The 21739-nt window shown below is 59.1% G+C and overlaps 1 protein-coding gene across 1 annotated transcript; it reads right to left on the bottom strand.

Annotated features, from left to right (window-relative positions):
• Positions 1-2979: 2979 nt before the first annotated feature.
• Positions 2980-16429, bottom strand: GALNT5 (polypeptide N-acetylgalactosaminyltransferase 5). Its single transcript, XM_077181806.1, has 10 exons — positions 15466-16429; positions 12295-12461; positions 11098-11217; positions 9864-9999; positions 8780-8899; positions 8302-8419; positions 7810-8130; positions 6329-6409; positions 5648-5809; positions 2980-3583 (listed from the first exon to the last, which is right to left on the bottom strand). The coding sequence occupies exons 1-10, from the start codon at positions 16425-16427 to the stop codon at positions 3434-3436; spliced, it is 2337 nt and encodes a 778-aa protein (XP_077037921.1). The 5' UTR covers positions 16428-16429; the 3' UTR covers positions 2980-3433.
• Between the last annotated feature and the right edge of the window lie 5310 nt (positions 16430-21739).

Raw genomic sequence — 21739 nt, 5'->3', positions numbered from 1 at the left:
GGGGCACAGGGTGGGACAGGAGAGGAGCAGGGATGAGGGACTGGAGCTCTGGCATGGCCGGGGGCACAGGGTGGGACAGGAGAGGAGCAGGGATGAGGGGCTGGAGCTCTGGCATGGCCGGGGGCACAGAGTGGGACAGGAGAGGAGCAGGGATGAGGGGCTGGAGCTCTGGAATGGCCGGGGACACAGGGTGGGACAGGAGAGGAGCAGGGATGAGGGGCTGGAGCTCTGGCCGTGCCCGGGGGCACAGGGTGGGACAGGAGAGGAGCAGGGATGAGGGACTGGAGCTCTGGAATGGCCATGGGCACAGGGTGAGACAGGAGAGCAGCAGGGATGAGGGGCTGGAGCTCTGGCATGGCCGGGGGCACAGAGTGGGACAGGAGAGCAGCAGGGATGAGGGACTGGAGCTCTGGCATGGCCATGGGCACAGGGTGGGACAGGAGAGGAGCAGGGATGAGGGGCTGGAGCTCTGGCCGTGCCAATGGGCACAGGGTGGGACAGGAGAGGAGCAGGGATGAGGGGCTGGAGCTCTGGCATGGCCGGGGGCACAGCGTGGGACAGGAGAGGAGCAGGGATGAGGGACTGGAGCTCTGGTATGGCCATGGGCACAGGGTGGGACAGGAGAGGAGCAGGGATGAGGGGCTGGAGCTCTGGTATGGCCGGGGGCACAGAGTGGGACAGGAGCGGGGCAGGGATGAGGGGCTGGAGCTCTGGCCGTGCCCATGGGCACAGGGTGGGACAGGAGCGGGGCAGGGATGAGGGGCTGGAGCTCTGGCCGTGCCAATGGGGACAGGGTGGGACAGGAGCGGGGCAGGGATGAGGGGCTGGAGCCCTGGCATGGCCATGGACACAGCGTGGGACAGGAGAGGAGCAGGGATGAGGGGCTGGAGCTCTGGCTGTGCCCGGGGACACAGCGTGGGACAGGAGAGGAGCAGGGATGAGGGGCTGGAGCTCTGGCATGGCCGGGGGCACAGGGTGGGACAGGAGAGGAGCAGGATCTGCCTGCACTGCCCTGAGGGTACACGCAGGAATCTGCTCGCTGCCCCTTGCAGCAGAGGCACTTGGAGGCTGCTGCTGGCCAGGCCATGGCAGCCACAGCCCGAAAATCCATTTTCTCCGTTTCTGCCGGGGCCGGGCTGACGGCAGGTGAGGGGTGTGTCGGTGACAGGGGACAGGGGACAGGGGACCGTTGTCACAACAGCTGCAGCGGCTGTGGCTGCAGCAAGCAGCTCGGCTCCGTGCACGGAGTGAGGAGCCAGGAGGCCAGAATGCAGGGAATTGGTGCTTTGGAGGCTCCTCCTGGGGCGATGCTGTACGGCTCAGCCTGGCAGCAGCTCGGGGGGAGCCTCTCAGATTGAACACTGTGCTCAGAGGAAGCCGCTCCATCCACTACCATTTATTCCTTTTTATCTAACAATTCAGCACCAGGGACAGCAGGGCCCCCTGTCCCCACCCCACACAGGGGTGTCCCAGCCCTGGTGCTCCCGGAGCCCAGCCTGGGGTGCCCAGTGGCACTGCTGTGCCTGCTGGAGAAATGCTCTGCTCTCCTTTCTGGAGCAATGCTCTCCTTTCTGGAAGACTGGGCTGACTGGTGCCCTCGGAGTGGTCCCGGCACGGAGCAGCAGCGGGGCCCAGCTCACTGCCAGCCGCCCCCGGGCAGGCTGCAGTCCCTGAGCACAGATCCAGCATTTCCAGTGAGCATTTCCAGGAGCGGGCAGCGGCTGCGAGTGACAGCGCTGCCGATGGGATGTGACCGTGACATCTGACTGCCTGCTGCCCGCTCCGTGACAGCTGATTGAATGTCAGCAAACAGAACCTGATGAAACTCATGCTCCTGATGCGAGCTGACTGCCCGAACAACGTCTGTGTCATTTTTCTGATGGTGACTGCGGGCTAGCTGCGCTGAAGGAGGCAGAGAAAATCAGGAAGACAGCTGGAATAGGAGTCAACTGGGGAAACCTGTGGGGCCAGTCAATATCTTGGCAGACTGAGCCTGTCAGATGCTGTCAGCAGTGATGCACATGTCAGAGGCAGTGCTGGGCCCAGGGCAGGGGCAGGGCTGTGAGGCAGGGCTGGGGCCTGGCCGTGCCCACCGCGAGCACTGGGTGCACGTTCACCCCATGCACCCCAGCACGGGGCAGGGGGCAGGAGGGGAGCACGGCCTCCCACTGCAGCCTCAGGGCACAGGGAGCAGCATCCCACTGCAGGGATTCCCAATGGGAGCAGCGGTGGAAACCCTGCCTTGTCAGAACCCAGGACATTCCTCTGGCTGCCCTGCCCAGGGGGCTCAGAGACCTTGGCACACAGCCCAAGACCCCTGTGCCTTTGATTTAGCCCTTGGAAAAAACAATTACCAACCTTTATAGGAAGAATTACAAATCAAAAGAGATTAAGTAGAATAATAGTTTGTTTGTCACAGGGTGAAAAAAATAGATTTTTTGAGGTTTTTAGAATGGGGGCTTGGGGTCCCAAGATGGAGGAATTTGGGCGTGCCCTGTCCTTTTCCCTTCTTCTTCTTGGCCTCCATTTTCTGGGTGATGTTGGCACGTTTGGATTGGTTTAGAGTAGAAGCTCAGTGTCTAACACAGGTGATGGGTATTGGGAAGTCATTGTAAATATTGTACAGGTAGTTTTTAGTATAAAAAGATAACACAGCCCCAGGGCAGGCAGAGTGCCTCTGTCTGTCCTGCTGAGCAGACCTGGGCAGGTCAGAGAAAGAATTTTATAGATAAGGAGCAATAAACAACCTTGAGACCGAGAACTGAAGAGCTCTGACTCCTTCTTTGAGCGCTGGGCTGGGAAAAGAGAATTTCTGACACATCTGGGGGTCCCTGTGAGCAGCCAGAGACCCCAACAGCAGCACAGAGGGCTGGGGAACCAGGGCAGCCCCCGTGCCCAGGAGCAGGGGCTGGGACACCTCCAGGGAGAGGGGAAGCCACCACAAAATGTGGGCTTCATTGATGTGCGAGCGGCTCCTCACAGACCCCTGGGCCTCACCTGTCACACAACACCTCCCACAGGGAGGGATCCTGCAGCCACATCCAGCATGGACATGGTACTGGATATTTTCGATGCATTGGTCAACAAATGTCCAGTTTCTGAGGAGGAATGAGCAGCCCAGTTTGCTGCTTACAGGGCCCCAGATGTATTTCTGTAGCTTATGCTGCTGTCAGAGGGAGCTGAGGGATGTTTGCTTACAGTAGGATGGGGACTCTTTTTTTCAAAAAATATTTCCATTTAATAGCACAGAAAAGGAGTTTTTCCCAAAGTCTCCCGCAGAGAGGGGAAATGCTGCTGCTCTGTTCAGGGGCGCTGCTCTGGGCGCTGGGGTCCCTCCACGCGCAGGTCTCACGTCACAGGCTCCAGTTTCCATGGGAGATGTGCTTCCCCGTGGCCAGGCACAGCAGGGCAGCGCCGTGGCGCCAGGCCGCCCTCAGTCTGCGTGGTACCTGCTGAACTGCCACTTCTGCCGGGGGTTCCCGGCCTCACAGCGCCTCAGCCGCAGGGCCCTGAACGCGGCATCCACCTCCAGGCACGCCGGCTGCTGCGGGAGGCGCGGGTGCTGCGAGACCAGGTGGGCACTCTGCGGGACAGACAGGGGCTCAGGGGCTGCCCTAGGGGGCTCAGGGGGCTGCCCTGGGGGAATCAGGCTGAGGGGTGAGGTATGGGTGCTGCGAGACCAGGGGGGCACTCTGCGGGACAGACAGGGGCTCAGGGGGCTGCCCTGGGGGAATCAGGCTGAGGGGTGAGGTATGGGTGCTGTGAGACCAGGGGGGCACTCTGTGGGACAGACAGGGGCTCAGGGGGCTGCCCTGGGAGGCTCAGGGGGTGCTTGGGCTTCGGGGCTCCTGCACCAGCAGCAGCAGCAGCAGCAGCAGGCCTGCTTTCCCTCAGAGAAAGCCCAGCTCCTCACAGTGTGCCCTTTTCTGGCTCATCCCTAATACCTGAGATATCTCTGCTGACTGACAGGGACTGTGGCTTGGGATCCAAGCCTGCAGCTGCTGCTGAGCCAGGGTCACAGCACACCTGTGCCCTCACAGCACACCTGTGCACTCACAGCACACCTGTCCTGGGCTGTGCTTGGCTGGGAACAGAGGGCTGAGCTCTCTCACTGCCTGTGTGGCAGCTGCCAGGGCAGGGAGTCCCTGGGGCAGGATCTGCTCCACAGGGAATGAATGTGCAGCAGGACCCTGGTTTCTGTGCTTAGCCTGTGGCTGATGAACCCGCTCTCAACCTGGCACAGTCCCTGTGCTGGCAAGGACGTTGGGTGACCCAGCCCCAGAGCCTGAGTGCTGGGGCAGGGAAAGAACAGAGAGTCTGAGTGCCCTCCACCCTTCTGCTTTTCCCATCTGCTCGGATTAACCTCTCTGAGCCCGGGGATGCTGCAGGTGCTGCCACCGGCATGGGACATTCCTGTGCCACTCCTGGCACTGCGGTGATGCTCAGGAGCAGCTCGGTGACACCGAGGTGAGACACTCCTGGTGTGACCTGTGCCGGGGCCTGGGCAGGAGCTGCCCCTTTGTGCAGACAGGAGCTGCACATCCTTGCACGACACAGTGCCTGATGCCAGGAGAGGGCAAAGCACTGCCACTCCTTCAGGCAGCAGCCACTGAGCTCTCCTCATTCTCCTGTTGCTGGCACCAGCAAAAGAGCAGCACCAAATCCATCTCACCCTCAGCTGAGAAACCAGGCTGTGACAGGAGGCAAGACCTGCCCCTGCCCTGTAACAGCTCCCTGGGCACTTCTGCCTACTTTTCACAAAGTGAAGTGACAATTTCACAATTTTCAGTAAGTGGATAAAAATTTTCCTGTATTTTTCCCTAAACACCCAACGTGAGCCTGCGGCACTCTGGCATTCACCACTTTAGGCTGAAAAAACCAAAGGGCAACAGGAAATTGTCTGTGTATTGAATGCTACACTTTTTCTTTCTTAAGTGAAGAGTGTTTTTTTCCCAACAATAGACTATGCCATTTCAGAGCATTTTGGACAATTACTTGCACCAGGCTGACAGAGGTAGAGCCATGACTCTGTGCAGTGCAGGCAATTAGTGTAAGTATCCATTCTCCTCCTTTCCATAAGTGCTGTCTTTAAACACCGCTGTGAGCTGAGAGCCGATCGATGCTGACTCATCTCCCTTTAAGTGCTATTGACGGTTTCTGTGTAAAACCAGGCTGTTTTGGCTGTTTTGCTGCTGCTGCTGTGGCTGTGGCAGCGCCTGCAGGTCCCCAGTGTCCCCAGGCTGGCAGCCGTGTCGGGACGCTCGGCACTGGGATGGACACAACCCCTGGCAGAGGGACATGAGGGCTGGGGGCCTGGGCACCAGCAGGTCTCTAGGGGACAGGCAGCCTTGGCAAAGCGGGCAGCAGAGGGTGGGGTGCCCCTGTGCCAGGCTGTGCCCCCATCAGTGCTCTCCTGGCAGCCTGACCCACGCTGGGCAGGCAGGGCCACCCCTGTCCCCTCCTGCCATCCCTGGAGGCTGCAGCTGCAGCATCACTCACCAGCCCTGGCTGCACAGTGGCCACCCCCGTCCCCTCCTGCCATCCCTGGAGGCTGCAGCTGCAGCATCACTCACCAGCCCTGGCTGCACAGTGGCCACCCCTGTCCCCTCCTGCCATCCCTGGAGGATGGAGCTGCAGCATCACTCACCAGCCCTGGCTGCTCAGGGGCCAGGTTCCTGTGGAGCCAGGCCAGGCTGCGGCTCCTGCCCTGGCACTGGCGCAGGCCCAGGGCTCCCAGCACGCCCGCCGGGGCCAGGCACAGCTCTCCGTGCTGGATCAGCCTCAGCCAGGTGTAGTTGAACTTCTGGTTCTGTGGGGAGAGAGCAGGAGGAGACACAGCCCCGTCTCAGGCTCCATGGCAGGGCTGGCCGCACTGCTCTGGGCACCTGTGCCAGGGCTGCCCACCCTCCCAGCCAGGAACTCCCAATTTCCAACATCCCACCCATCCCTGCCCCCTGGCAGTGGGAGCCACTCCCTGTGTCCTGGCACTCTGGGTCCTTCTCTGGCCCTCTCAGAGCACTGCAAGGGCTGTGAGGTACAGCTGGATGGATGCACACAGGTCACAGGCTGCTATTTAAATCTTTCTCTGTTTTCATGTGCAAACTCACAGCTTTACAAACTTTCCTAACCAGCCGAATTTGCTGTTTCTGTCGCTGTTGCTCGGCCACAGGCTGTTCCTGCCCCTTGCAGGCAGGGCCTGGCTCTGTCCAGGGTGGGAAGGGCTGTGCTAGCCCCGGGGAGGGCACAGGCCACAGGGGAGGCTCGGGGGCTCCGTGCCCGGTGCCACAGGCAGGGTGGCACACCCGGGGTGCCTGCAGGCTGTTCTTACCGTGCTGTTAGCATCACACTTCTCAAAAGCCAGGGCGGTGCCTTCCACAGCGATGCACCCCGCCAGGGCCACGTTAGCGAGCTGGGAAACAGCAACAAAAGGCAGATTTAGAGAGGAACTCCCAGGACGGGGGAGAGGATGTTGCACTGCACTGAAACTTCTGGGCTCACGGGACACTCTAATTAACACGGTCCACATAAGGAAGGGAGGCAGAACAGAGTGTCCAGGCCAGGCTGGACAGGGCTTGGAGCACCGTGGTCGAGTGAAAGGTGTCCCAGCCCATGGCAGGGATGGAATGAGCTGAGCTTTAAGGTCCCTTTCCACCCAGAGCGTTCTGGAATTCTGTGGTGCTGGAGAAGGGGAGCCTGACCCGGTTTCTCTCACCAGGCGCCGAGCAAGAGCCTTGTGCAGGCAGCATTGAATCCAAAGCGACTTTAAAGCGCTCTGTGCCCGGTGCCCCGGCGAGGCGCAGGATCCGAGCGCGGAGCGGGGCCGGTCCCTCCGCCCGTCCCGCAGCGCCGGCAACGCGAGCGGCTGCTGCGCTCTGCTGGCGGCGGAGCCGTGCTACAGACCCTGTTCTAGAGACCCTGACCCTATAGACCCTGCTCCTAGGGACCCTGGCCCTATAGATCCTGTTCCTAGAGACCCTGACCCTACAGACCCTGCATCTATGGACCCTGGCCCTATAGACCCTGCTCCTAGAGACCCTGGCCCTATAGACCCTGCATCTATGGACCCTGACCCTACAGAGCCCGACCCTACAGACCCTGCTCCTACAGAGCCCGACCCTACAGACCCTGCTCCTAGAGACCCTGACCCTATAGATCCTGTTCCTAGAGACCCTGACCCTACAGACCCTGCTCCTAGAGACCCTGACCCTACAGACCCTGTTCCTACAGAGCCCGACCCTACAGACCCTGTTCCTAGAGACCCTGACCCTACAGAGCCCGACCCTACAGACCCTGTTCCTAGAGATCCTGACCCTACAGACCCTGTTCCTAGAGACCCTGACCTACAGACCCTGCATCTATGGACCCTGCTCCTACAGAGCCCGACCCTACAGACCCTGCATCTATGGACCCTGACCCTACAGACCCTGCTCCTAGAGACCCCAACCCTACAGACCCTGTTCCTAGAGACCCTGACCCTACAGACCCTGCCCCTAGAGACCCCGACCCTACAGACCCTGCTCCTAGAGACCCTGACCCTACAGAGCCTGCATCTATGGACCCCGACCCTACAGAGCCTGCATCTATGGAGCCCGACCCTACAGACCCTGCTCCTGTGCTCCCACTCGGCCATCCAGACAGGCAGCCAGCCCTCTAGAGGGAAGTCATCCCTTCTGTCACCTATTTCTTTATAAAGATGCCCAGGAGCGCAGGCCTCTGTGCCGTATCACACACCCCAGAAGCTGCCAGAGGCCCAGGAGCAGGGCAGCCCAGGGCACGGCCAGCCCCTGGGAGCAGCCCCTGGGCACGTACCTGCCCGCTGGCCTTGACCAGGGGAGCCTCCAGGTCCGGGTAGACGTTCTGCAGGTACCAGCGGAAGGTTCTGCAGCGGAGCCTCTGCCGCAGCCGGATCTGCTGGCTCAGGTCGCCCACATCCACGCTGTGCAGCAGGTGGTAGGCATGGCCATAGAACAGCTCCTTGTACTCGTCCAGCCACACCTCGGCCACGCGCGCCAGGTTCCTCTCCACCGTCCTCACCCGGTCTCTTGGGAAGGAGTAGGGATTGTCATTCCTGAAAATGTGCCCGACCCTGGAGCACGGAACTATCTCGATCTCTCCTCCGCACATCCACACCTGAGGAACAGGGATGGCTGATGGACGCCAGCTGAGCGTGGGCGCTGCCTCGTGCAAGCCAGGAGAGGCAGATCAGGCGCCCAGGGAGATGGAGCTGTCCCTGGGAGCCCCTGCCTGCGCCCCATCACCCACCCAGGCTGGCAGGGGTGCAGCTGTGGCACAGTCACCTACCTTGAATGAAATCTCCATGTTTTCCCCTCCCCAGACATCCAGTCCTGGGTCGTACATTCCCAGCTCAGAGAAATACTTCTTATCGATGGAGAACAGGCCACCTGCCATGACGGGGCACCTGGGGACACAGAGGCCACACAGGGTATCAGAGAGGGCCTTTGGGTGGCCTGAAAGCTGTAATGGGGCAGGGAAGGGCAGGAAAAGCAGTGCAAGAAAGGCAGTGAGGAAAGAAAAGCACTGCCAAGAAAGGCAGTGAAATGCTCTCCTGGCTGACACACCGGCATGAGTGGGGAAAAAGGCCTCAAGGACTTTGCCCATGCCTGATGGGGGGATTGCCTGTGCCTCACCTGTCCTGGGAAGCACAGGAACAATACTTGGCCACAAAATAACATCATTTGGCCTCAAAGGAGCCTCTGCTGCTGGATTATTACCAAAGGAACGGGCTGGTTTGCAAAGCTCTCACATCTCTTTTATTTACCTTATTATATCAGTTTCCTTGATCTTATTTTTCTCAATGACCTCTTGTGGAATCTGCCTCCATCCAAAATTCATTGGCCAAGTAAAAATCCCACGCTGGAAGTTGTCCACGGTCATGTAACTAAACAGAGGAAAGATCGGGCTGACTAATTCTGAGTCACACTCCTGATTGAAAGGTCACCCCTAATGAGAGAAGATGAATATCTGTGGGTAATTAAACCAGGATTTTAACAAATTTCATCAGGAATCCTCTTCATGTACTGAAAGTTGTGAAAAATCAGAAAGGTGTGTGATAAATAGGGGCCACATCCCCAGCTAATGTTTGTCAGAACTCAGCGCATCCCTCTGGGTGTCCAGAGCTGCTGGGACCCCTGCCAGGGGGCTCAGAGACCCTGGCACAGAGCCCAGAGCACCTGTGGGTTTGATTATGGCCCATGGAGCAAATTACCAGCTTTGTAGGAAGACCTGAAAGCCACAGAAGTTTAAGTAGTGTAATAATAAAATTATCCCTGGGTGAAAAAGTAGATTTTGGGGTTTTTTAGAATAGCGGTTTTGGGGACAAGATGGAGGGACTTAGGCGTGTCCAGCCTTTCTTCTTCTTCCTCTCTACCTCCATCTTCTGCTGTGAAGGTGGCACTTTTGGATTGGTTTAGAGTAGAAGCTCACTGTCTAACACAGGTGATGGGTATTGGGAAGTCATTGTAAACATGTTATAAGCAGTTTGTAGCATAAAGAGATAACACAGCCCTAGGGCAGGCAGAGTTCCCCTTGTCTGTCCTGCTGAGCAGACCTCGGCTGGACAGGAGAAAATTTTTTTTAGATAAGATACAATAACCAACTCTGAGACTGGAAACTGAGGAACTCCGACTCATTCTTCGAACGAGCAGCCGAAACAGAGACTGCCCACGTGTCTCGGGGCTGCAATGAACCGCAGCACATCCAAGAATGTTCATTTCCCAGCAATGCCTGTGTGCCCCGTGGAAGGCTCTGCAGGCTGTGCGGGCTCTGGAGCCACGGCTCCATGCCTGCAGCGCGTGCTGGGGGTGCCAGGCCGTGCTGGGCACTGCAGGGACGGGCTGTCTCACCTCATGTCCCTGTCGCTGATGACCTCGATGACGGGGCAGGCCACCTTGGTGCGGCGCAGGCGGACGCGCTCCAGCAGCGGCTCCAGCCAGCCCACGTTGCACTCCACGTGCGAGTCCAGGAAGGTCAGCACAGCGCCTGGGGCACAGCAGGGCAGGGTCAGCCCCGGGCACCCCAACCCTGCCCTGCTGGCAGCCCCCTGTGCACTTGGGGTGCTGCTGATGTGCCATGGCCCTCCTTTGCAGCCATGGTATCTTCTGGAAAAGCCTTTCCTTAGGATTTCTCCTCCTGAGAAGCTGAGAGGCCTCAGGAACAAAATGTACCCAATGGTTATCTGCTGCTGTGGAATGCAACAGGTGCATCTGGGATTGGGCTCATGGGGTTGTTTCTAATTCATGGCCAATCACAGCCCAGCTGTCCGGACTGTCTCAGTCAGTCACAAGCCTTTGTGGTCATTCCTTTTCTATTCTTAGCCAGCCTTCTGATGAAATCCTTTCTTCTATCCTTTTAGTATAGTTTTAATATAATATATATCATAAAATAATAACTCAAGCTTTCTGGAACATGGAGTCAACATTCTTGTCTCTCCCCTCACCCTGGGACCCCTGTGAACACCATCACACTCCCTGACTCCCCAGACCTGCCCAGCCACAGCCAAGAGCGTTTTTTCCCTGCTTGGCAGAGCAACTCCTGACAGAAATGGGCATTTTGGTGCTGACACAGCCTGGCAGGGCAGGTGGTGGAGCCGGGGCTGGAGACGGTGGCAAAAGGACGCCCTTGGTGCACTGGAAGGGACAAAGGCCGTGCTGGAGGGGGAGCCCAGCACCTCTGGGGTCCCCTAAAGCGTGTTAGCCCAGCAATTTTTTGGGTTTGATCACTCCAATTGGGTTTTCTTGTTTTTCCTCTAATCCCAGTTTCCCCTCAGCATCTCGTTAAGCCATGTTGATGGCAGAGAAGAGCTCTGGTGATCCCTCTGAGCCCCTGCACTAAGCATTAAGCTGTAAACTAGGAATGTAAGACTCTTGTCTGAATTAAAGTCTTTTCCCTGGCATCGCTGAGCGTGGGGCTGCCCTTGGGGGGGCTGTAGGAGGTGCAGAGCCCCCCACCCCTGGCTGGGAGCTCTGGCAGCCCTGGAGCTGCCCCATCCACCCCGGATCCCCCATACACACACTGCCAATCCCATTGCAGCTTGGCTTGTGTCCCCAAGGCCTGGCCCACCCCGTGCTCCTGCCCTACCTGTGGCAATCTCAGCTCCTGCCAGCCTGGCCCGGATCAGGCCGTGCCTCTCCCGGAGGTGCAGCACCTTCACCTTGGGGAAGCGCGACATGTACACATCCAGCTGCTCCTTCAGGTACTCTGCAGAGGGGACAGCGACCTGGCTCAGCCCCTGTGCCCTCTGACACGGTGAAAAGCTGCAAGCAGATCTTCCCAGGCACGCCAGGAGCCCAGGTCTGGGCTGTGAACACCTGGGCATGGCTCTTTGTGCCCGTGGTGTGAGCTCTGGGCCACCTGGGACAGCGCTCTCCTGGAGAACCAGCAGTGGGGAAATGGCACCACTCCTCTGCCACAGACATCTTTTATGAAAAATCTTTTCTTTACGATTTTTCTTCTTGAGAAGCTGAGGGACTTCAAGAACAAAATGTAAACAATGATAATTTGCTGCTGTGGAATGCAACAGGTGCATCTGGGATTGGTCTCATGTGGATGTTTCTAATTAATGGCCAATCACAGTGAGCTGGCTCAGACTCTGTCTGAGACACAAGCTTTTGTTATCATTCTTTCTTTTTCTATTCTTAGCTAGCCTTCTGATGAAATATTTTCTTCTATTCTTTTAGTATAGTTTTAATGTAATATATAAAATAATAAATCAAGCCTTCTGAAACATGGAATCAGAATTCACCTCTTCCCTCATCCTTGGACCCCTGTGAACACCATCACACTCCTCAATTTTGGAGGGCTGAGCCCAGCAGAGAGTGCAGGGCATCACTGCAGGGGCTGGGTACCAGCTGGAATGGCGATGGAGGGCCCTGTGCAGCACAGATCCTGGCTCAGCACTGCTCCCACTGCAGCTGCCTGCCCTCTGGGCCACCCCAGAGTGTGTCCCCTGCACTGGGAGCTGCACACTCGGGGCTGGGAGCATCTGATTGCAAAAGCCCTTGAGCCAGGATGCTCCAAAGACGAATGGGCTGGGCAAGACCCAGCTCCCTGGTGCTCCTGGAGCCTCTGGCAGCCTCCTCCTTCCTCCCCCAGAGCCAGCCCCAGCACCCCCTGCCCTCTGATCACCCTCAGCCCCAGCGCAGGCCAGGGACGCACTTCAATGCAGCGGAAGGAGAAAATGTGATTTCTCTCCTACTTGGAATTGAATTACAGCGGACAAATGGCATTTTGCCCCCAAGTTACATTAGCTCCATAAGGCAGAGAGGCTTCCCCTACCCTTGGTGCTGCAGTCGTCCACCAGGATGATCTCCTCGAGGAGGCGCGGGGGAGAGCGGCTGAGCACGCTGTGCACGGAGCGCAGCAGGGCCGACCACACCTCGTCCACAAAGCACATGATGACGCTGGTGGTCGGCAGGTCGTCGTGGACCTGCTGCTCAGAGCACCTGCAACGGCAACACGGGCCCACAGGTGATGGCCAGGCACGGTGTTCCCGGGAAAACCTGTGGGGAAAGGGAGAACGCCCGACGCGACACGCGGAGGGAAAGCCCTGCAGTGCTGGGAGGGGAACACAGGGAGAGGGGGACCCCATGCACGGCCCCAGGGCCCCCCGCATGGGCAGCCCCATGGGACTGGATGGATCACTTGGTTCTGACACTGAAGGGAATTCAGAGGTACTTCAGGGCTTCGCAGTTAATCACAAGTGCTCTGGCTAAGTGAAATTCACCCCAGAATTATTCTGTGTCACAATCCTCGAGATGTGTCTTTCTGTCTCAGGGAGGTCAGTGGGCAGAAAACACCAGAAAGTCCATTTTGGATCCAGCCCTGCCTCACCTTGCTGGGCAGCTGGTGAGCAGAACCGGGTCATGCCCCCTTTGTCCTCCACTAGAGAATCCTGGAATTGTTTGGGTTGGAAGGGAACTCAAAGCCCATCTCCTTCCAACAGCTCCCATGGCAGGGACACCTTCCACTAAACCAGGCTGCTCAGAACCCCATCCAGCCTGGCCTCAAGCTTCCAGGGATGGGGCAGTCACAGCTTGTCAGGGCACCCTGTGCCAGGGCCTCCCCACCCTCACAGGGAAGAATTCCCTCCCAATATCTCATCCATCCCTGCCCCTGGGAGTGGGAAACCACTGCTCCTTGTCCTGGCACTCCAGACCCTTCCCCAAAGTCCCTCTTCACATCTCTTGGAGCCCTCATGCACTGGAAGGGGCTCTGAGGTCTCCCTGGAGCCTTCTCTTCCCTTTTTCCCTCAGCCCCAGGACTCCTGATCCGGGCTCTGCATGGGATGCTCCCCACAACCCTCCTGCCCCCCACACCCCTCCCCAGGGCTCCCTCCCCACACCAGCTGCAAGGACACAGGGCCCATGAGTTCAGCACTGCCAGTGAAGCTGCAAAGGCAGCAGGCACTGAGCACAGGGAGCCATGGATTGGCCAGATTTGAGTGCCCAGTGCAGTACTCCAGGCAGAACCACAACAGGAACTGGAGTCTAAATTGGGACAGACTGGAATACACACCCAAAAAAAAATTATTGGCTGCCAAGAGCTGCCACCAGCCCTTTCCCTGACCTGGCCCTTACAACCTGGTTGTGCCAGCGGGCTGGTGACAGAGCTTGCACAGGCTCCTGCCAGAAGCAGGGTGCCCAGGGCAGCTCCGTGCCCTGAGGCAGCAGCTCACATCCCTGTTTGCCCAAGGCGTTCCCAGGACAGCAGCTCACATCCCTGTTTGCCCAAGGCATTCCCAGGACAGCAGCTCATATCCCTGTGTGCCCAAGGCATTCCCAGGACAGCAGCTCATATCCCTGTTTGCCCAAGGCGTTCCCAGGACAGCAGCTCAGACCCCTGTGTGCCCAAGGCATTCCCAGGACAGCAGCTCACAGCCCTGTGTGCCCAAGGCATTCCCAGGACAGCAGTTCCCATCCCTGTGTGCCCAAGGCGTTCCCAGGACAGCAGCTCAGACCCCTGTTTGCCCAAGGCATTCCCAGGACAGCAGCTCAGACCCTGTGTGCCCAAGGCATTCCCAGGACAGCAGCTCACAGCCCTGTGTGCCCAGGGAGTCCCCAGGACAGCAGCTCAGACCCCTGTTTGCCCAAGGCATTCCCAGGACAGCAGTTCAGACCCCTGTGTGCCCAGGGAGTCCCCAGGACAGCAGCTCAGACCCCTGTTTGCCCAAGGCATTCCCAGGACAGCAGCTCAGACCCCTGTGTGCCCAGGGAGTCCCCAGGACAGCAGCTCAGACCCCTGTTTGCCCAAGGCATTCCCAGGACAGCAGCTCAGACCCCTGTGTGCCCAGGGAGTCCCCAGGACAGCAGCTCAGACCCCTGTGTGCCCAAGGCATTCCCAGGACAGCAGCTCAGACCCCTGTGTGCCCAAGGCATTCCCAGGACAGCAGCTCAGACCCCTGTGTGCCCAAGGCGTTCCCAGGACAGCAGCTCAGACCCCTGTGTGCCCAAGGCGTTCCCAGGACAGCCCAGGTCCCCTCCGGGCCAGGTGTGTCACTCACTGCCGGAGGCGGTTCCTGCCCGGCAGCTCGCACAGACCCGGGGCTGCCTTTGTGACACCGGGGCCCGGGTCCCCTGCTCAGGAGGCTTCTGCAGGTGGCCCCAGGAAGCAGCCCCAGCCGTCTCCCTGTCCCTGCTCCACTCCTGCTGTGCGGGTCTCACCTCGGGCAGCGCCACCAGCAATGTCTGCACGGTGCTGTGGGGACAATCGTGGCACAATGCCCAGCCCTCCATAACCCCGGTCTGTGACGGGGGGAACAGGGACATGGGGGGTGTCTGCACAGGGCAGGCCTGCCACCTTCCCAGGGACTCAGAGGTGTTTGCACGAAGGGCTGAGTGCAAGAGAGGAACCTGGCATTCACCTGAGCTGGAACCAACACTGAATTCTGACTGCTCAGAGCTGCACCTGACACCCCAGGTAACCAGAGCAGCACCTGACCCACCAGGTAACCAGAGCTGCACCTGACACACCAGGCAATCACAGCTGCACCTGACACACCAGGTAACTAGAGCAGCACCTGACCCACCAGGTAACCAGAGCCGCACCTGACCCACCAGGTAACCAGAGCTGCACCTGACACACCAGGTTATCAGAGCTGCACCTGACCCACCAGGTTATCAGAGCTGCACCTGACACACCAGGTTATCAGAGCTGCAACTGACACACCAGGCAATCACAGCTGCACCTGACCTACCAGGTACAGCGTCCCAAGGCACAGAGAGGCCTGAGCCCATCCCCTGTGCTGGCTGTCCTGGCCCCTTGGGCAGCTGGGCTCAGTGGGTTACAACCTGCAAACTTTACCCAGCTTTATGTTTAACAACAGGCTGCTCTGAGCTGGACAGGCAAAAGCCATCTGACAGGTAGCACGGCTGAAGTGGAGGGCTTGCTGTGCCCCCAGCAGCCCTGCCCAGAGCCACGGAGCCTTTGTGCAAGGGGAGCAGATCTTACCCGGCAGGCCTGGTGTCTGCAATGGCTCGATCCACAGGGATCAGGTCGCTGAGGTAGACATTGAAGTTTCCTTCTTTCCATCTACTTTTTGCTTCTTCTTGTTTGTCATCAGGGACAGCAACAGGGTGTCCAAACTGGCCGGGAGCTCGGGGGTCTCTCGGGGCGAGCGTTGCATCCATGGACAGGACTCTGTGCATCCCTGGGCTGCTCCCTGCTTGTTCCTGCCCATCCTGGCCAGTGCCATTTGTTCCAGGAGCTGCTCCCCTCTGCTCCTGCCCATCCCAGACAGTGCCAGTTGTTCCAGGAGCTGCTCCCTGCTGATCCTGCTGATCCTGGCCAGTGCCAGCCACTGCAGGAGCTGCTCCAGGAGCTGCTCCCTGCTGTTCCTGCCCATCCTGGCCAGTGCCAGCCGCTCCAGGGGCTGCTCCCCGCTGTTCCTGCCCATCCCGGCCAGTGCCAGCCGCTCCAGGGGCTGCTCCTGGTGTCGTCCCCAGCGTCCGGCTCCGGCCAGCCCCGGCAGTGGCCCCAGCAGTGGCAGTCGCAGCGTGTGCACGGTCACTGCTTTTTTCAGCAAGTTCTCTGTGCTTTCCACGTCTCTCTGTGGCGTTGCCCGCAGAGTGGGGCCCACGGCGCGGGGCTGCGGGGCCGGCGAGGTTCACCCACCCTTTGCTAATGAGGATGAAGCGAGTTTCGGAGGGAGTTTCTCCGCGTCCCGTGTCGGTGTCCCGTGCTCCAGGCTGGGCTGCGGTGCCCGCACCCCGGGCTGCGGGGCCGCTCGGTGCCGCCGTGCCGGAGGGGCGCTGCTCGCTGCCGGGGGCTCCGGGCAGCGCCGAGCCCGTCCCGCCAACGGGGCCCGGGGGCTGGGGCGGCGGCGATGGCCCCGGGCCCCCGGGGGCTGCTCCCGGCTCCGCCGCTGCCTTCGCCGGCGCCCCGGGGCCGCGCCGGGGCCGCGCCCGCCCCATCCCCATCCGCATCCCCGGCCCCATCCCCGGCCCCATCCCCGGCCCCATCCCCGGCCCCGGCCCCGGCCCCGGCCCCGGCCCCGGCCCGCGCCCCGCCGCCTCCCGCAGCAGCCGCCCGCCCGCCTCGCCGAGCGAGAGGCGGAGCGCGGCCATGTCGAGCAGCAGCCAGGCCACCGAGGCGGCGAACACGAGGGCCAGGGCCCGCCCGCTGCCGCGGAACAGCCGCCGCAGCCCGCTCATCCCGGGCGGGCAGGAGCCGCCGGGCCAGCGGCGCGGGAGGCGGGCACGGGGCCGGGCACGGGGCCGGGACGCGGCCGGCCCGCCCCAACCCGCCCGGGATCCGCCCGCCCTGGAACCCGAGCCGAGGATCCGCCCGGCCCCGGCGGGACATCCCGGGAGGAGCGGGGCTGTGCGTGGGGGAGACAGCTCGGGGAACGGCTGGTGTGGCTGGGGGCACAGCCCGGGGATCAGAGATGGGGATGGGGAGACATCCCGGGGATCAGAGATGGGGATGGGGGCACAGCCCGGGGATCAGAGATGGGGATGGGGAGACATCCCGGGGATCAGAGATGGGGATGGGGGCACAGCCCGGGGATCAGAGATGGGGATGGGGAGACATCCCGGGGATCAGAGATGGGGATGGGGGCACAGCCCGGGGATCAGAGATGGGGATGGGGAGACATCCCGGGGATCAGAGATGGGGATGGGGGCCACAGCCCGGGGATCAGAGATGGGGATGGGGAGACATCCCGGGGATCAGAGATGGGGATGGGGGCACAGCCCGGGGATCAGAGATGGGATGGGGGCACAGCCCGGGGATCAGAGATGGGGCTGGGACACATCCCGGGGATCAGAGATGGGGATGGGGGCACATCCCGGGGATCAGAGATGGGGATGGGGGCACAGCCCGGGGATCAGAGATGGGATGGGGGCACAGCCCGGGGATCAGAGATGGGGCTGGGGGCACAGCCCGGCATGGGGTATCTCTGTCCTGGCTGTGTCTGGGGGTCCCCGCCGGGGCGGAGGGGCCGTGGCTCGGCGGAGCCGTGTCCCCGCTCCACGTGGCAGCTGGCGCGGCGCTCGGTGGTTGAGCCGCTGCAGAGGACGTGGGTGTGTTCCACATCCCGCTCAATTACAGGGCACGGGAGCCACGCTGGCGAGCACGGCAGCCTCCGGTGGGCTGAGCCGGACAACGCCAAGGAAGGAGCCAGCGAGGAACCACCCTCCTGCTCCTGTTCGTGCTCCTGCTCCGGCAGGCTGGGACGTGGCAGGTTTTGCTGGCAGGGTGCTCGCTGCTCTGGATGTGCCACCTGTCCTGGCTGTGCCAGCTGTGCCATGTGTGCTGGCTGTCCTGGCAGGCCAGGCTGCACTGGCTGTGCTGGCTGTGCCGGCTATTGTGGCTGTCCTGGCTGTGCTGGCTGTGCTGGCTGTGCTGGCTGTGCTGGCTGTGCTGGCAATGCCATCTCTCCTGGCTGTCCTGGCTGTGCTGGCTGTGCTGGCAGTGCCATCTCTGCTGGCTGTCCTGGCTGTCCTGGCTGTGCTGGCTGTGCTGGCTGTCCTGGCTGTCCCAGCTGTGCTGGCAGTGCCATCTCTGCTGTCTGTCCTGGCTGTCCTGGCTGTCCTGGCTATGCTGGCTGTCCCAGCTGTGCTGGCAGTGCCATCTCTGCCGGCTCTCCTGGCTGTCCTGGCTGTCCCAGCTGTGCTGGCAGTGCCATCTCTGCTGGCTGTCCTGGCTCTCCTGGCTGTGCTGGCTGTCCCAGCTGTGCTGGCAGTGCCATCTCTGCTGGCTGTCCTGGCTGTCCTGGCTGTCCCAGCTGTGCTGGCAGTGCCATCTCTGCTGGCTCTGCTGGCTGTCCCAGCTGTGCTGGCAGTGCCATCTCTGCTGGCTCTCCTGGCTCTGCTGGCTGTCCCAGCTGTGCTGGCAGTGCCATCTCTGCCGGCTCTCCTGGCAGTGCTGGCGGCTGAGGGCTGGGGCTGCCTGCTGGCCCCAGGTGCTCCACCTGGGAGCTCAGGTGTGCAGGGCATCCTAAGAACACACCAGGCAGCCCCACGAGCCTGGCCTGAGTGGCTGCAGCCATGGGCTGACCCCCAGGTGTCAATCCCCTGGGCTTGGCTGCTGCTGGGTCATGCAGGGGACATGTGGTGAGCCACCAGAGAACCTGTTCCAAGAACTCAGGGTACAGGCACTGAAGTGAAAGAAAAAAAGCCTGAGCTGGTATTTTGCAGCTTTACTAAACTTAGCTTAAACTCTCCTCAAGTTCTGCTGGTATTAATAAATTCAATAGCAATGCACTGTATTTCAAATCCTAAAGCAGGAGATTTTGTTAAATAAAGGGCTCCAACCTACTGCCAGTGGATATGAATATTGAAAAGAAATCAGTGGAAAAAATACATTAATATTCATACTTCAAAAAGCTAGTAGTATCAAAACCCAGCCTATGGTTACATTGTGTGATGGAAAAGAAAGGAAATGGCCATGCTGTTGTTTTTCCAAGGCTTTTCTTTGCCAAGCAAACTCCTTCAGACGTGGCAGGCAGTTCTGATTCCCGAGGATTTGCATGTGTGGATGGTGCTTGGAGACTCTCAGTAAGCAGGAGGGAAGGATAAGGTTGCAAAAATTCTCTAAAGGGAATTAAAAATGAGCAGCAGCTTGAGAGTAAGCAAGAGATGAACTTAAATGGAACAATTCTGTTTGTTTAGAAATAAAAGTTTGACGCACACGGTCTGTGCTTCGTTCACCATGCTGGCACAATTTTCCCATTTTCATTTGGTTTTTCCCCTTGCTGGTGCTGACCCTCCCTTGGGCACGGCTGGGTCCCCACTGCTGGGCCCTGCCAGCACACCCCAGGGCTGTGTTTTGGGGTTCAGCCGCGGGCACAGCGGGGCTCAGCACCCACACAGGGAGCCCTGGAGCTGCTGGAAGTGTCTCCTCTGCCAGGGCGCCAGGCCAGCAGCCTCTTCCCCAGTCCCTGGGCACAGGATCCAGCCCTGCTAGGGCAGGGGGACACCCGAGCCGCGCGCTGAGCCTCAGCCTTACGCGTTGTGACAAAGTCTCGGCATGGTCAGACACTCCCTCCTCGCACTCTGCGCCTTGGCTCCCCTCCCTGGCAAGTACAAACGTTCCAGATAGCTGAACAGATTCCATGACACAAGACAGCTGCTTTTGTAGGGAGGAATTAATTTAATCAAGTACTCCATCATTAAAATAATCTGACGCGTCAGATGGAAAAGCGCGGGAGCAAGCTTGCTTGAAGATGAAAACTCAACACTTTTTCAGCCAGAAGTGTCCCAGAAGATAAGGAAATGTTAATAAAACCCAGTCTGGGTCTCTGTATAATATCTTAGCAATGTAAATAATATATTGTCTGAAAAGAATTAGTGAGGGAATGATGTCTTGCCAAAGCCTGGCTAGCTTGGTAAATTGTATTTCATCCGTGGAGCACAAGAATCTCAGAATGGTTTGGGTTGCAAGGGACCTTAAAGCTCATCCAGTTCCACCCCCTGCCTAGGGCAGGGACACCTTCCACTGTCCCACTGAAGGAAACACTGAAGCTGGAGTACCCTGTCCCGCTGGGGTGTTTGGTGCTGTTCTGGAAGTCAGATGGGAATGAAAATGGAAACTTTGGAAGAAGAGCTTGTGGTCATGTTCTGCAGGAAAACCGCGAAGCTGTACAGGCAGAAAGCTGGGAAATACTGTGCAATTGTGTGCTGGATGCTTAGAAATCTGAAGACACTAAGGTTCACATTTCTATTTTGGAAGGTTTCTGGATTTTTCAGTGACCTCGTTATCCCGGGCCGGGTGACAGCAGCGAGGCCCCGGTGTTCGAGGGCTGTGTGCACCATGTGTGACTGAGGGCAGCTCTCCCCAAAACAGGGCTGGTGACACAGCCAGGGACTGGGAGAGCTGCTGCTGGCTGGGTTTGGCTGTAGGTGGTGCCTCTGGTGACTCCGTGGCACTCCATGCCCTGGCACAGGAGCGGGCCCGAGTGCCGCTGTTGTCACCGGGAATGGGAACGGCAGCGGGCACCCTGATTTGCATAGAGGTCATGTTTTGCTAATATGTGTCTTGTAGAAGCAGACAGCATGTAAAAGAGGATGGTTAAAACCTGACCCAGCGATGTTTTTAAATTTCAAATTATGCATAACGTATGCATTAAATTAATTAGGGAATTCATTAAGAAGGGAAGAGTAAAGAAACTAGTGAGCAGTGTGCAGCATTAGTAATGTAAGCCATTTTCTATAATTGTTATATAGAATTTGTCTCATAACATTATCCTTTGATAAATTATTGCAGCATAGTATGATATATGTAGCTTATTAACAGTTTCATTAATTACTATTAGAGCAAAGACACTGAAGTCTGGCACACACAGAACAAGTGCTGAAGCAGATGGTTGAAATTAGTGAAATGCAATTGGTTGCTGAACCCTTTTACCTAATTACATTATTACATCAAAACAGTTAAACCAAATTTGTCAAGTTGTCTGCTGAGCACTGGGATGTTTGGAGCAGGGCTGGCCCTGGGCCCAGCTCCCCACGGGGTGCAGGGACCCTCTGGGCACCATCCCCTGCCTCTGGGGCAGGAACTCCTGCAAACCTCGACCTGGACTCCCTCACCTGCATCCCAACTTAGTCTCATATTCCTTTCCCCCTAATTTCCTACCCAACCTCGCTGTCCCCAGGGCTGTGCAGGGAAGTAAGGCACCAGCTCTGACCTGCTGGTTCCTTTATCAGGAGCCTTGCCACATCCCCACTGCTGCTGGATTCTGTCAGGGAACCTTGTCCTCCACACCTCACCTGGAAGGTTTAACCTGGGGATCAGTCAGGCTGATGGACAGCACCCATTCCCCAGCAGCATTCCTCACCAAAAGCAGCACTCCACGAGCCTCCTTCCTCATCCTGCCCATGGCTTCTGTGAGCAGGGTGAGCTCTGAGCTGCTTTAGCCCAGTCAGGCGAGGGCTGGGCTGCACACACCCCTCCTCCCACAGGGCTGGAATGCACCAGCCTGGCCTCCCTTGGCACACGGAGGAGTCTGGGGGTGCAGGGGTCCCTGTGCAGCCCGGGCACCCCGCCTGGGGGGGAAAGCTGGGGTGTTCCTGTGTGCAGGGCACACAGCCTGCTCCCACTGCAGGTGCTGCCTCTGCCTCCTCACGCCCTGGCACGGAGCCTGCGCTGCTCCAGGTGGGCCAGGGCAGCTGGAGGCATCCCTGGCAGGTCCCCAAACCCCGTCAGGCTGGGCCCAAGGAGAGAGAAAATGGGGAGCCCTAAATACAAAGCATGAAAAATCCATCAGTGCTTCCTTTCTGCCTGA

The sequence above is a fragment of the Agelaius phoeniceus genome, chromosome 7, assembly GCF_051311805.1.
Source record: "Agelaius phoeniceus isolate bAgePho1 chromosome 7, bAgePho1.hap1, whole genome shotgun sequence".
Taxonomy (NCBI): domain Eukaryota; kingdom Metazoa; phylum Chordata; class Aves; order Passeriformes; family Icteridae; genus Agelaius; species Agelaius phoeniceus.
The sequence above is the reverse complement of the archived record's forward strand: the minus strand, read 5'-3'. Positions and strand labels throughout refer to the sequence as shown.

Bases quoted from the DNA above. Each gene is read 5' to 3' on its own strand.
- GALNT5 (XM_077181806.1), bottom strand. From the start codon at position 16,427: ATGGGGCGGGCGCGGCCCCGGCGCGGCCCCGGGGCGCCGGCGAAGGCA. The intron at 12,462-15,465 runs GTAAGATCTGCT...TTGCCGTTGCAG, and splicing joins GCAGACACCAGGCCTGCCGG to GTGCTCTGAGCAGCAGGTCC. The intron at 11,218-12,294 runs GTAGGGGAAGCC...TCCCCTCTGCAG, and splicing joins GGACGACTGCAGCACCAAGG to AGTACCTGAAGGAGCAGCTG.